Raw genomic sequence first — 14,179 nt, forward strand, 5'->3', positions numbered from 1 at the left:
ATTTCTCTTCTTCAGAAATGCTTTCCTTGCCACTGCCAGAATACCTTTTGTATCCTCTCTACTTCATCCATTATCAGTTATTTTGCTGCCCAAATCGCTAAACTCATCTACTACTTAAAGTGTCTCATTTCCTAATCAGATTCCATCATCATCATCATCATCATCATCATCATCATCATCATCATCTGATTTAATTTGTCTACATTCCATTATCCTCATTTTGCTTTTGTTGATTTTCATCTTTTACCCTCCTTTCAAGACCCTGTCCATTCTGTTCAACTGTTCTTCCAAATCCATTGCTCTCTCTTGAGAGAATTATGATGTCATTGTCAAATTTATTTCTTCTCGCTGGACTTTTAACACCTACTACAAAATTCTCTTATTTCCTTTACTGCTTGCTCAGTGTACAGATTGAATAACATCGTAGATAGGCTACATCCCTGTCTCACTCCCTCCTCAACTACTACTTCAGTTTCATGCCTGTCGACTCTTATAACTCCTTCCGGTTTCTGTGCAAGTTGTAAATAGCTTTCACTCCCTGTATTTTATTCCAGCTGCCCTTAGAATTTCAGACAATGTTCCAGTCAACATTATTAAAAGCTTTCTCTAAGTTTACAAATGCTGTAAACATAGGTTGGTTGGTTTAGGGGAGACCAGACAGTGTGGTCATCGGTCTCATCGGATTAGGGAAGGATGGGGAAGGAAGTCGGCCGTGCCCTTTCAGAGGAACCATCCCGGCATTTGCCTGGACTGATTTAGGGAAACCATGGAAAACCTAAATCAGGATGGCCGGACGCGGGATTGAACCGTCGTCCTCCTGAATGCGAGTCCAGTGTCTAACCACTGCGCCACCTCGCTCGGTGTAAACATAGGTTTGCATTCCCTTAATCTATATTCTGTGAGGAGTTGCATGGTCAGTATTGCCTTGTGTGTTCCTATATTTGTGCGGAACCCAAACTGATCTTTCTCCAGGCCGGCTTCTATCAGTTTTTCTATTGTTGTGTAAAGAATTCATGTTAATATTTCACAACCATGATGTATTAAACTAATAGTTCAGTAAGATTCCCACTTGTCAGCACCCCCTTTTTTGGAATTGGGATTATTATATTCTTTTTGAAAAGTGAGGGTATTTCACCTCTTGCATACATCTTGCTTATGAGGTGAAGAGTTTTGTCATGGCTGGCTCTCCCAAGCCTGTCAGTTGTTCTAACGGAATGTAGTCTACTCTCAGGGCCTTGTTTCGAATTAGATCTTTCAGTGCTCTGTAAAATTCATCTCCCAATATTCTGTCTCTCATTTCAGCTTCATCTGCATCCTCTTCCATTTCTATAATACTGCCCTCAAGTGCACTTGCCTTATGTTGGCCCTCTATGTACTCCTTCCACCTTCCAGCTTGCTCTTCTTCGCTTAGGACTGCTTTTCCATCTGAACTCTTGATATTCGTACAGGTATCTTATTTTCATATTAGAAGTAAAACTTGTCAAAAAAGTACCACATAACAGCAATTAATAATCAAACAAACACTGTCTGGATCGCAACTTTGTTGTTCACACAGCATTGACAAACTGGACTTTGCAGCGCCACATCTGAAGATGATCCGCAGTGTTGATTGAAACTGGTTGTCGGAGAATAAAAACTTGTGATCCAGATGGTGTTTATTTTGCTAAATTGCTAAAGGTTAATTTTTTAATGGGTTAAAGAAGTCCATTGGCTGTTTTTGGCAAGTCATTTCAGTCATTTTCTTCTATGCGTACTGTTTTATTGTCACCTGGTGCAACAGCTGAATGTGGTTTGATTCCCTTGTCTCTTCATCTATGTAATTGTGTTGTTTATATTGTGTTGTTTATATTGTGTATATTATTCAGTATTTCATGGGTGTTGGGAACATCTTCTATACTCATTAAATCTCCTCTTTTTCATATTCATCTCTGACTGCTTTAGCACTCACTTTGTTGACTGTGTTGCAGTGTTAACCTGTGATGTACAGGGTGATTATAATTAAGCTTTGAAACCACTGTGGAAATAACACCACTGGTCAGAATGACATCAAATTTCAACGGAATATTATCGGAGAATGGGGAAAACGTATGGAAGAAGAAAAATAAAGAGTTACAAAATGTAGCAGTAGATGCTGCTGTAAGCTTCATGATTTAATAGTGGTCGACTAAAAATGGCAAATGAATTGTATAACAATGCCTAAGGTTTGACATTAAACAAACTGCACTACTCAGACTGCGTGGGTGTACAGGTGTGATACTGTTAGTTACGTAAGCCCAACCACCACGGCAAGGTAATATCACATCGGATGCGAAAAATTGGTTTTCAATTGTCCTGACGCCATAAACTGCATAAAAAGCATCACTCACATCAGTTGTTAATGTCCTGAGGCCAAAAACCGCATAAAAAGCATCAATCACATCGGCTCTTAATTGTCCCGACGCAAAAACTGCATACAAAGCATCAATAAAAATCAAATCGGATTATTAATTTCTGTGTAAGTGGTGCAAAACTTATTCAATATGCAGTTCACCTTTTCCTGCAACAAGTTGAAATCGAGAAACAGCATGTTCAATAACTGACCGAAGTGTTTCCAGGGTAACGTTCAGAATGTGTTGCGCAATGCACGCCTTCAATGCAGCTGAGTTTGCAGTCGGAACACTGAACATAACATCTTTCAGATAGCCCACAGCCAGAAGTCACACAGATAAAGATCACGTGATCGGGACGGCCAGGCTGTAGGGAAATGATGGCTGATAATTGCAGCATTTTCGAAATGGCACTTCAGCAGCTGCTTAATTGGATTTGCAATGGGCGGAGGTGTGCCATCTTGCATAAAACTGATGCCATCCACACATCCATGCTGTTGGAGAGCTGGAATGACGTGGTTGCGCAAAAGACACTCGTAGCGCTTGCCAGTGACGGTACAGGTAACAGATCCTGAAGCAGCTGTCTTTGAGAAAATATGGCCCTATGAGAAATGATGCCGTAAACCCGCACCACACAGTGATCTTTTGAGGATGCAGTGATACTGGTTGATTTGTGTGTGGATTTTCCTTGGCGCACATTCGACAGTTCTGTGTATTGACATACCCTATCAGATTGAAGTGGGCTTCATCTGTCCACAAAATCTTCCACGGCCAATCATTATCCACATCCATGCTAGCAAGAAATTCTAAAGCAAAGGTTTCTCTTGCTGGCAGATCAATGGGAAGCAACTCGTGCACATCGCGACATACCCTATCAGATTGAAGTGGGCTTCATCTGTCCACAAAATCTTCCACGGCCAATCATTATCCACATCCATGCTAGCAAGAAATTCTAAAGCAAAGGTTTCTCTTGCTGGCAGATCAATGGGAAGCAACTCGTGCACATCGCTAATTTTGAATGGATAGCAAAGAAGGATGTTTCGTAGGATTTTACGCACCGTGCTCACGGGTATGACCAATGTTCGGGCAATTCTCCGTGCACTACACGTTTGCACACCGCCACTCATCTCCTCCTTTGCTGTGGCCACTGCTTTCACTGACATTGAATCAATTCATTCCCTCCCTCTCCCAGGTTGCACACCAATAGAACCTGTCTTTTTGAATTTCCGAATCTTTTCTCCAGACCCACATTGGTCATCAGACCAACACTTTTTTCAAACCCTTCAATATGCGGAACCTCTGCAGAGTGACTTGTGCACAGTCATCATTCTTGTAGTACAGCTTTACAAGCAGAGCGCGATCCTGCATCGAGACAGTCATAGTGAACATTGCAGACGTGAAAGGAGTAAAAGCCTTGTACCCGGCATGTATGTACCAACTTCAATGGGTCATGCGCATGACAGGTGTTTTCATGTACGTATTCTGACACATACAGCACCATCTATTCATCAATTTTCGCACCATTTTTTTCTTCTGCCATACGTTTCTCCCTTCTCCAATAATATTTCGCTGCAATTTGACATGATTCTGACCAGTGCTGTTATTTCTACAGTGTTTTGAAAGTTTAACATTAATTATAATCACCCTGTGTATTCAGATTTCTGCCAAGCGACACATCTGATATAGTGATAAGAACACAAACCTGAGGTTGACTTCAGTTACTCGCGTCTCTTCTGGTTATTGTTTTCAGGGCATGAAGGTTGCAGGGATAAGTAAGACGACAGAAGAGCTTCATTGAGATAGTAATAAGATTTTTACAGTGCATTTTACCTGAACCTGCAGTATATTGAGCTTTTACTGTATTAGGTTTTAGTTTTTTGCAGAATTTCTGGCTTATTGTTTTTTAATCCAATGAACAGCCAGCCATTTTTGCTTCGTGGATTGTTGTATATCTTTCATTATTTCGTTTATCTCTGTGATCGAAAGTTTCAGAGCTGATACACAAATTGCATCTTTGCTTGTTAATTACACTGTTGTTGACGTGTTCTCTTTGTGGCAATGGGACCCTACAGAGTGACCTTGTTGTGAAACCCTTCCTTGTTGTAAGGAGGTAACTTGAAGTCCCATTACTATTTTATCAACTGTTTATTCTCACAGTTGCCTGTGTTATAAATACATTAGATTCTTAAAAATAACTCTGGTATTGGGGTTAGACGTGTAAATGTTAAATTTGTAAACCTTTGGCCACCATATGGTACACCATTGCAAATGTGAAAATGGAACAATTATTTTGTTCCTAAAAGTGTAGTTTTCTTAACCCAGTGTTCGCTTGTGGCATTATTAAAAGAAATGTTATAGAAATGTAACAGCCTTGAATCCAAGAAGCATGGTTGTTTGGTTGGAATTAGAGAGATATTCTTGCAATACTTAGCATACTTAGATAAAGAAAATCAAGTCGCTTCTGATTCAGGTTCTACATCGAACTGTATGTTGTCTGCCAACTAGCTGAGTGAGCCAGTTTTCAGGTCAGAGGAAATCAAGGATGTATGACCTTTTAATAGGACCATGCCTCATAAAACACTATCCCTTTCAGCTAAACTTCAAGTTGATGTGACTTTGTTTTAATAGATATTAATTTCAGAATTGCTAAAAATTGGTGCATACTGCCTGTTAGGACTCAATTAATGCCAGTTTTTTTAAATTTGATCGTTGCATGAATTTTGGCTCTCTTGAACGCTCCGTGACTGTGGATTGCAGTTAAAGTATTATTTGAGTTGATTAAGGCACAGATAATGAAATGCAAGTGGTTTCAGTTGAGCATTTCATGATTTAGATGTGTACTTAGTAACTCCCAGAGCATCAGACGCACACTGCAGTTGGTTGTTGTCAGTAGAAATCAGAAGAGAAAAATGTTTTATATTCAACTTTGTCAATGATATGATCTGTCTTCTTTTTGTTGTATAAAATTAGATTTTGCATTTTTGTTGCCAGTTTGGTATGTTATTATTTAATTATTTAACTTCATTGTTTTATGTTCCTCACATTCATAGCACTTAAGTGATACTTTTTTTTTCTTTTCAGAAACTTTTTTTGTTGTTAGAAGTGACACGTAGGCTATTGTTGATGATATGAAGATATCATGTCTGTTCACTATAAATTTAAATCTGCCCTTGAGTATGATACCGTCACATTTGATGGCCTTCATATCTCAGTACGAGACTTAAAAAAGGCAATTCTTCACCAGAAGAGAATTGGGAAAAACACAGATTTTGACTTGCAGATCACAAATGCTCAAACGAAAGAGGGTAAGTTCAACAATGGCATCTACTTGAGAAGTGCAGTGTGTACTAATTTTTGTTTAAGTTTCTTTTTTTGTCAGGCTGTTTTGAGATACTCAGTATCCTTTGTGGAGGTCCTTACCAGATCAGCTTGTAATGTGTGGGAGCACCTTCTTTTTGTGGCAGATATTGTTTCCTTCATTATTTCAGTTATGCTATTTAGAAATTCGTCTATACATTCAGAGTTAAACTTTGTGTATCGTCACTTTTTAATGAAGACCTTGAACTCTACAGGTGAATGGTGTTCTCATTGTTTGTCAGAGAAACATAAGTAAAATAATGGAAACACCAGGCTGTAATATCAGCAACATAAGGAAAAGGCACATTGGTACTTACTGTAAAGATGGCATGATAAGCTGCAGATAGGTGCAACAAAAAGACACTGCCACATTAGCTTTCGACCACAACCTTCATCAGAAAAGGAAAAAGACATACATTGATTCACGTAAGCATGTATACATCTCACGCACATGTGGCTGCTGTTTCTGGCAGTTCAGATTGTAATGCAGCTGTCATGTAGAATGTAAGCAGTAATCTGGAGGGGGCAAAGAAGGTGAAGGGATAGCAGTATATGGGTTGTGCGAATGAAGAACGCTGTTTGGCAGAGCGTGCAAGGATTAGACTGCCAGTAGGTGCAACTTTGGGAGGCTATGGGCCAAGCAGATATGGGGGCGGGGGGGGGGGGGGGGGCAACAACAAACGAAAGGAGTGGGGAAGGGGAAAGAGGGGCAGATGCATTGGCAGAAGGTGGCACATAAAGAGGATGAGAGACAAGAGGAGGCAGGAGTGATGATACATGTTATCGTGTGTTTAAAGCAACTAAACTACTGGGTCATCAATCCCGGCAAGGATCCAGATGGCCCGGATTGTAAAGCAGCCATTGAAATCAAGCATGTTTTGTTCAACTGTATGTTGTGCCACAAGGTGGTCTGTTTTTCTCTTGGCCACAGTTTGGCGGTGGCCCTTCATACTAGTCGACAGCTGGTTGGTAGTCATACCAATATAAAACATAATCTCCAATTCCTGCTTAAAGCTTTAAGCCTACCACAGAACCTCTCCCCTGAATCCATTCCCTCCTCACCCCTATGATGCACTGCACACCCACCTTCTACATGCTCCTCAAAATTCACAAACCCAGCAGTCCTGAATGACACATTGTGGCTGGTTATAGTGCTACCACTAAAGAATTTTGGTCCCTGTACCTCCAACCAGTTGCCCGTAATCTACCCTCCCACGTCAAAGATATCAACCTCTTCTTTCACTCTCTCTCCACAATCCTCACCTCTCTACCTCCTGGATTCTTACTCGTCAGTGTTGACATCACCTCTCTATACACCAACATTTCTCTTGCATATGGTCTTACTACTATTGAACACTACATTTCCCAGTGTCTTTCAGACTCCAAACCCACTACCTCATTCCTCATATACCTTGCTAACTTCATCCTAAGTCATAAGTAATTCTCCTTTGAAGGGGATGTGTACAAATAGATCCCAGCACAGCCATGGGCACCCAGATGGCACCCTCCTATACCAACCTATTCTAGGGCTATCTAGAGGAGACATTCATAGCCTCCCAGAAGACCAAACCACTAGTTTGGTTCATTGATGGTCTCTTCTTGATCTAGAGTCAGGGCGAAGACACCCAATCTTCATTTCTACATAACCTCACCACCTTCTTTCCCATCCACTTCACCCGGCCCTCCACAACCCAGTGGGCACCCTCCTAAACGATGACCACCTCCTCTCTGATGATTTCATCCACACCTCTGTCCACATTAAACCCGCTAACTACCAACAGTACTTGCATTTCGACAGCTGTCATCTTTTCCAAAAAATAAATAAATCTCACACACACAGCATAGTCACCCAGGAACGGCGTATCTGCAGTAACAAGTACTTCCTTGCATGGTTTGCTGAAGGTCTTACCAAGGCCTTTACAGAAAGGCACTATCCCCCAGACCTAGTCTGCAAACAGACCTCATGCCATTTCACCTCACACCCCCAATCCTCCGACCATCCCCAAGAATCAACCACAATGGAGTGCCCCCTTCATTACCAAATATCACCCGAACTGGGACAACTGGACCACATCCTTCACCAGGTCTTTGATTATCTATCAATATGCACTGAAATAAGGGACATACTTCCCAAGATGCTTTCCACTCCTCCTAAAGTGGTTTTCCGTCACCCATCCAACCTCCACAACATCCTAGTCCATCCCTGTCCCACTCCCAATCCCAACTCCAACCCTTTGCCACAGGGGTCATATCCCTATTGAAGACCCAGGTACAAGACCTGCCTAATTCACCCATCCAGCAATTCCTATTCCAGTCCTATCATAGGCTTATCCTATCCCATCAGAGGTCGGGCCACCTCTAAAAGCAGCCATGTGATACACCGGCTCTGCTGCTGTCATTCCACAGCTTTTTATATTGGTCTGACTGCCAGCCAGCTGTCCAAGAGGATGAAGGGCCTCCACCAAACTGTGACAAAGAGCAAAGTAGACCATCCTGTGGCACAATGTGCAGCTGAACAGGACATGCCTGATTTCAATGGTTGCTTCACTGCCTGAGCCATCTGGGTCCTCCCCTCCACCAACAGCTTTTCTGAACTGCACAGGTGGTAGCTATCCTTGCAACACATTCTCTACTCCTGAAATTATAGTGGCCTCAACCTACAGCAACATCATGTCACCATGTCCTCTACCCAACAGTTCCCACCCCCCTCTGCACTGTCACCCCCTCCCTCTTCTCGTCTCCCACCCTCATTGTTTGCCGCCCTCTGCCAATACACCCACTCTTGTTTATCTTTCCCCACTCCTCTCCTTTTTCGCTTCCCCCTTGCCTCCCCCCCTCCATCCGCATCTCCCTGCCGACAGACTCTCAACGTTGTCTGTTGGCAATCCAGCCCTTGCACTCTCTGCCAAACATCACTCTTCTGCCCTGCAACCCACACACTGCTATCCCTTCCCCTTCCACACTCCCTCTAGATTGCTGCTTCCATTCTACATGAAGCTGCATTCCGGTCCAAGCTGCCGGAGATGGTAGTCGTATGTATGTGAGGTGTGTGCTCGCTTGTGTGTGTGTGTGTGTGTGTGTGTGTGTGTGTGTGTGTGTGTGTGTGTGTTTCCTTTTGTAATGGAAGCTGTGGTTGAAAGCTAATGTTTAAGTGTCTTTTTGTAGTGCCTAAATGTAATGTAACATGTCACCTGTACGGTTAACAGCAATCTGCATTTTCCTTATATTGTTAAAACATAAATAAAATTCATTATGGTATATACATCCAAATCAGTTTGTGTGTTGTAATTGTTGAGAGTGAAACAGGAAAAGCAGAGTTAAAGTGAAACATTTTTGGGCGGTCTAATTAGTTAAGAAATTGGGCTCTAGTTAAGAATAGGATCAGTGCTGGCCAGGACATTGTTTGTACTGCACATGAACTGTCAGAGCATCGCTTCAGCACTATCAGTGGGGGTGAAGATGTGGTTTTAGATAACCATCAAGGTACAGGTAAACAAGCTTGGAGTTTTTAGCTCAGAAATCAGAATGTTCTTTTATTAATCAGACTTTGTTCTTTTTCTCTGAAATTTCTTTGAGCTTGCAGCCTGAGGATGTGGTGGTGTTCATGAGAACTTGCTTCAAATACTTCCATCAGAGTAAGTCTTTTATGGTTTTGCAGTAGCTACTGAATGTTACTGACAACCATATTTTTGACTAGATTGTACCCTTGCATTGTGATTAAGATTATGGAGCAAGAGTTCAGATATGTCATTTATCATGTGTTTCTCTTGTTGTCTATTTAAAATTAGCTGTTTACATATTCCCTTGCATTCCCAAAATGTCTTGGTCAGTTCTGCCTAGAGTCTCGTGCAAGACATGAGAAGCATTGATGTCCCAATTCTTAGGTTTTTACCAATGACATGGTGAATTGCAGTTCTGGATCCATTGCAGGAAACAGCTAATATTTTGGAACGAAATAGATTGGAAAGAGAACTAGTTAGCAAGCCGAAATGAAATAAAAACAGTTACTCAGTTGATGGACCAACAATATAAGAACAGCTAAAAGGAGCTTCAGTAACTGACAAACACACAGATATAAATGAAAACAGTCATAAAGAAATAGGCTAACAACTCTTATGCCATGTGGGAATGTTTCACAAAAAGTTTATATTTATTTATATGCTAAAACTACAGTGCATAAGGCAAAAACAGCAATGTGATTCTGAGGGTGCCGTAATGTGAAACTGAGGGCACAGTTGGGTTAGAAATTGTGGTATTAAGTGGCTGCTTGGAAGTAATGGTGGTGGATGGAAAATTATGAACATAGGGTACATGCAACATTAGAGATATCAAGGTAAAGTGTGTAAGAACCATTATATGAGCAAGGGGAGAAAATGGTAAAGGTACACATAGGTGAGAAAAAGTGTTAGCAGTAATAAATGCTGTAATGAGTGCAGGAGAGCCCTAGTTAGAAAACTGAGACTAATTTGTAGGAATGGTCTCTCTCCTACTCCCCCTCAAGCCCACTTCTTTGCAGTAATTCTAGATGCCTTTTGGGAAGTGGTTCTACATTACAAATCATAAAATTGTATTAATTAGAATCATTACTTTTGTTTAATATGAAATTGGAAATAGAATGTTAATACAGTGCTGGTTTTATCCAATTATGACTTAGAATTCCATATTGCTTGTATACTTATCTTTAATATTTTGTTTTTGTGTATTAGTCCTAGTAATATTTCAGTAAAACACATTCACAAAACAGCAATTTCTTGTTTAATGTGAATGACACATCACACTGCTGTTGATATGCACTAAAAATAAATAAATAAAAAACTGCATTTTGCATGTTCATCTAATTTTTTGCGTCCAGTTTCTTACTAGATAAAATAATTCGTTGCCTTTTTTAACATTTGTGGAGTCATACCTCATTTTACAGACACAGTAGTTGTACATTTCTTGTTCTTGTTCTTCGGAAGCTGATTATTATTATGTTGCCTGCTGAGCGTAAAAGCGTGCAAAGATCATTTTCTGGAAAATGAGATGTCTAGTCTCATTTCTTTATGTGATTAGTCTAGTGTTCATAAATATATTTTGGTCTGAATTAATTAGGTATAGATTAGTAATGCTAATGAAAGTAAGTTTTGCTTCACAGCAGCAGATCATAATTTTATGTGATTGAGGTGAGGTACTTTGATGTGAACTGGTGTGTTGTATAAAAATTCGTAGAGTATTCATTCATGTAGAAGGGTAGAAAACTTCAGAGAGCATTCATTCATGTAAAAGTCCACATTAAATTGCTTATTGAATCATACTACACCTTCAGAGATTAATACAGCATATACTGTCCTACTTGTGGTGATGCGCTCAAAATCAAACTGAACTCTTAAGACAGTGTATGGTTTATGTGTTCTAAATAAGTTTAATAATTTCATCAGAGTTATGTGGTCTAAGTGATTAATGTGCCTACCCGACAGAAAATATAAAAATAAAGTACTTATGTAGAACATTCACCTTTCTTGTCAGATTCATGTGTGTATGTGTAAAATAATGCATTTCGAGATTGGAACAGGTAACCAGTTTGACTCAAAACTCATTTCATCAAACATTATGCTATTCCTATCCCTACCTAGTACATACAACTTACGGGAATAAGTGTAAATGATGACTGCATGCTATGTACAAATGACTTCTTGCTTGATTGGGTGGGTGCTGTTGCTAACTAGTAATTAGAAGTTTTTCAGTCTATATTTGAGGATAGCTCCATGTTAGTAATTTTTTCCTGACCAGAATTCCCCTTACCACCATTTTAAACAAATCTGAAATAAATCGTGCCTTTTGACATCAGAACTAAAGTTGTAAAATATGTATGCTGAAAGCTGAGAGCTGAATCATAGTATTTGTGAATAAAGCTGTCTAGATCACTTAATACACCCATTTCATAAGTGATGTTTCCACTACTGTCATGATCAGATCAAAACTTAAAACATGTAAAATAACAGGTGTCGGCTTCAATAAAATGTTTGCCTAAAAGGGATTAGGTGTCCTCGTTACAGGTAGGTTTTATTGAAACAAACACTGAACTCTGTTTTAAAAGCTCTAAACTTTAATCTGATGACAACAGTAGCCAAAATGTCATTGTAAATAAATATCTTGAGCAACTAGACAGCTTTCATAGTTATCACTGAGCAATTTAGTCTGGTAGTCACTCATGAAAGGCCCCCCAGAGGGCTTGTCATTCTTTAGCAGGTTTGTGCTTGGCTACCACGGGGCCCCAGCCTTTGCAGCACTTTATCCCTTCCGTGCTGCATGTCTATCCTCTTGCTATTCCTTTTTCCCTCCCACGGGGAACATGTCTGGGGTATTATTGGGAATGTTCTACATTCTGTTGCTGACCTGTGAACAGTCTCAACTTTATTTTTGGCTCCTTTTTTCTTTCTTTGTTTCCCTTCTCTTCTCATTCCTCCACTTCGGCATTTGAGGATCCTCTTTTTTTTCTTCTTCCTCCCTGTGTGCTCCTGAAGGCTGACCCACGCATCTGACCCGTAAAAGGTGACTTTGTAACGCATAATTCCCAGCCCTGGGTCGACAGGTAGGGTTTGAATGTACCCCCTGGTACAGGCCAGGCCCAGGGGGGGGTGATGGCCTGAGCTGTAACGTTCCCAGATTGCCCATTTGTCCCTCTGTCAGGTGTTCGGGAGGTGTGACCTGAGGTGTGAACAATCACCTAAGGCAGGTGTGCCCCCTTATGTAGGGGGCCCCCGGATGCAAGGAGCGTGCCGTCGGAGACACTGGCAGTTATGGGGGATTTTCATGCGATGTGTCACTTGTCCTCTCCGTCGACAGCTACGAAACGTAAACATAATGAGACTACTGATTCGAAGACTCTTCCCACTGCATCGCGATTCCTTGTGGTATCACTTACTGAAGATGGTCAGTTCTTCGCCACGGTCAATCTGTTTATTATTCAGAAAGGTGTTGATGCAGTTGCTGGCCCTGTGAAATCCTGCTCTCATTTACGGACTGGCACCTTGCTTTTGGAGACGGCTTCTGATGCTCAAGCACAACTACTACTTGTTGCCTTGCTTCTCCACAGCTACTGTGTTCGTGTTGAGGCACATAGAACTTTGAATTCTTCCCGTGTTGTGATTTACACCAGGCTGCTTGATAGTGTAACCAAGGCTGAAATACAATCTTACCTTTCTGATCAGGGTGTCATTGCTTTTCATCATGTAATGAAAAAGGTTGATTCCTCCTTGGTGCCCACCCGCACTCTTCCTCATCTTTGATAGAGTGGTGCTGCCATCCAAATCATCACAGTCCGGCCGTACATTCCAAATCTGATGCGCTGTGACCAGTTTCATCGGTTCAGTCACACTAGAACATCTCGTCGACACCAGCCAAATGCATAACCTGTGACAGGGGTGCACATGAGGGAAAATGTCCAGCTCCTTCTCCCCGCTGTATCAATTGCAATGGTGCCCATGCCGCTTCCTCGCAGGATTGTCCCGTGTATATAGATGAGCAGTGTGTTAAAGTGATTTGGGTAAAGGAAAAATTGCCTTACCAGTAGCTCGCAAGTTACTGGCTAGTCGCAAACCCTGTGTTCTCCCGTCTGGCACTTATATTTCAGTTCTTGTTACCCCTCGCTCCATAAAGGACATGGCTACACAGACGTGTGACCTCAAATTTGGCTCTGAGGTTGTGAAGTCAGCCAGTGTCAAGGTAGCATTGCCACCCCCCTGTCCCACTGTGCAACAAACTGTCAAACTCTCACCTAAAGGGGCAGAGCTACCCACTACACAACCGGCAGGCAGGAAAGGCCAGAAGGAGTACTCCCAAAAAGACTTCCTCCGTCCCTGTAGCCAAACACCACCCAAGTCTTCTCTACCCAGAAGGGCTCGAAGAAGTCCGCTAAAGACAAACGGTCTACCCCTTCACTAACTCGAAGATCCTGCTCGATGGTGTCGCAACATGGTCACTTAGCCCAGCCGGCCTCTGTCTTGCCGGTGCGCATCACCAACCGTTTTTTGGTGTTGGACTCCACTGACCGCCCGCACAAGCCCCCGGTGCTTGTGTAGACCCCATGGAGCAGGTTCCTCCTGCTTCTGTGCCTTGTGGTAGCGACTCTCCACCGGCTGTCCCTCGGCGGACACCCTGAGTTGACACCTATACATCCCTTCCTCCTCATGACTGTCCTTTAATGGAATGTTTGCGGCCTTCGGTCCCATAAAGAGGATTTGCAGCTACTTCCCGCATCGTAGCATCCCTGTGTACTTTGCCTTCAGGAAACGAAATTGCGCCCTCAAGACTGCTTTGAGCTCCCATGTTACTTACCGATTCGTTTTGACCTTCCACCTGAGGTCAGCATCCCATCTCATGGGGGTGTCACCCTGTTTATACGGGATGACCTTCATAGTCGACCCATCTCCCTGACTACCCATCTTCAAGCTGTTGCCATTCGCCTCTTCCTTCCC

The 14,179-nt window shown here is 41.9% G+C and overlaps 1 protein-coding gene across 4 annotated transcripts in view; it reads left to right on the top strand.

Annotated features, from left to right (window-relative positions):
• LOC126458605 (E3 ubiquitin-protein ligase RBBP6) overlaps nucleotides 1–14,179 on the top strand; it is a 387,537-nt gene that overhangs the window by 35,251 nt on the left and 338,107 nt on the right. For all 4 annotated transcript variants that reach the window (XM_050095761.1, XM_050095763.1, XM_050095764.1 and 1 more), the window contains exon 2: nucleotides 5,448–5,671. In XM_050095761.1, the coding sequence (XP_049951718.1) occupies nucleotides 5,506–5,671 (166 nt within the window). In that variant the 5' untranslated portion in view covers nucleotides 5,448–5,505. The remainder of the gene's footprint in view (nucleotides 1–5,447; nucleotides 5,672–14,179) is intronic.

Source organism: Schistocerca serialis, chromosome 2 (assembly GCF_023864345.2).
Source record: "Schistocerca serialis cubense isolate TAMUIC-IGC-003099 chromosome 2, iqSchSeri2.2, whole genome shotgun sequence".
NCBI lineage: Eukaryota > Metazoa > Arthropoda > Insecta > Orthoptera > Acrididae > Schistocerca > Schistocerca serialis.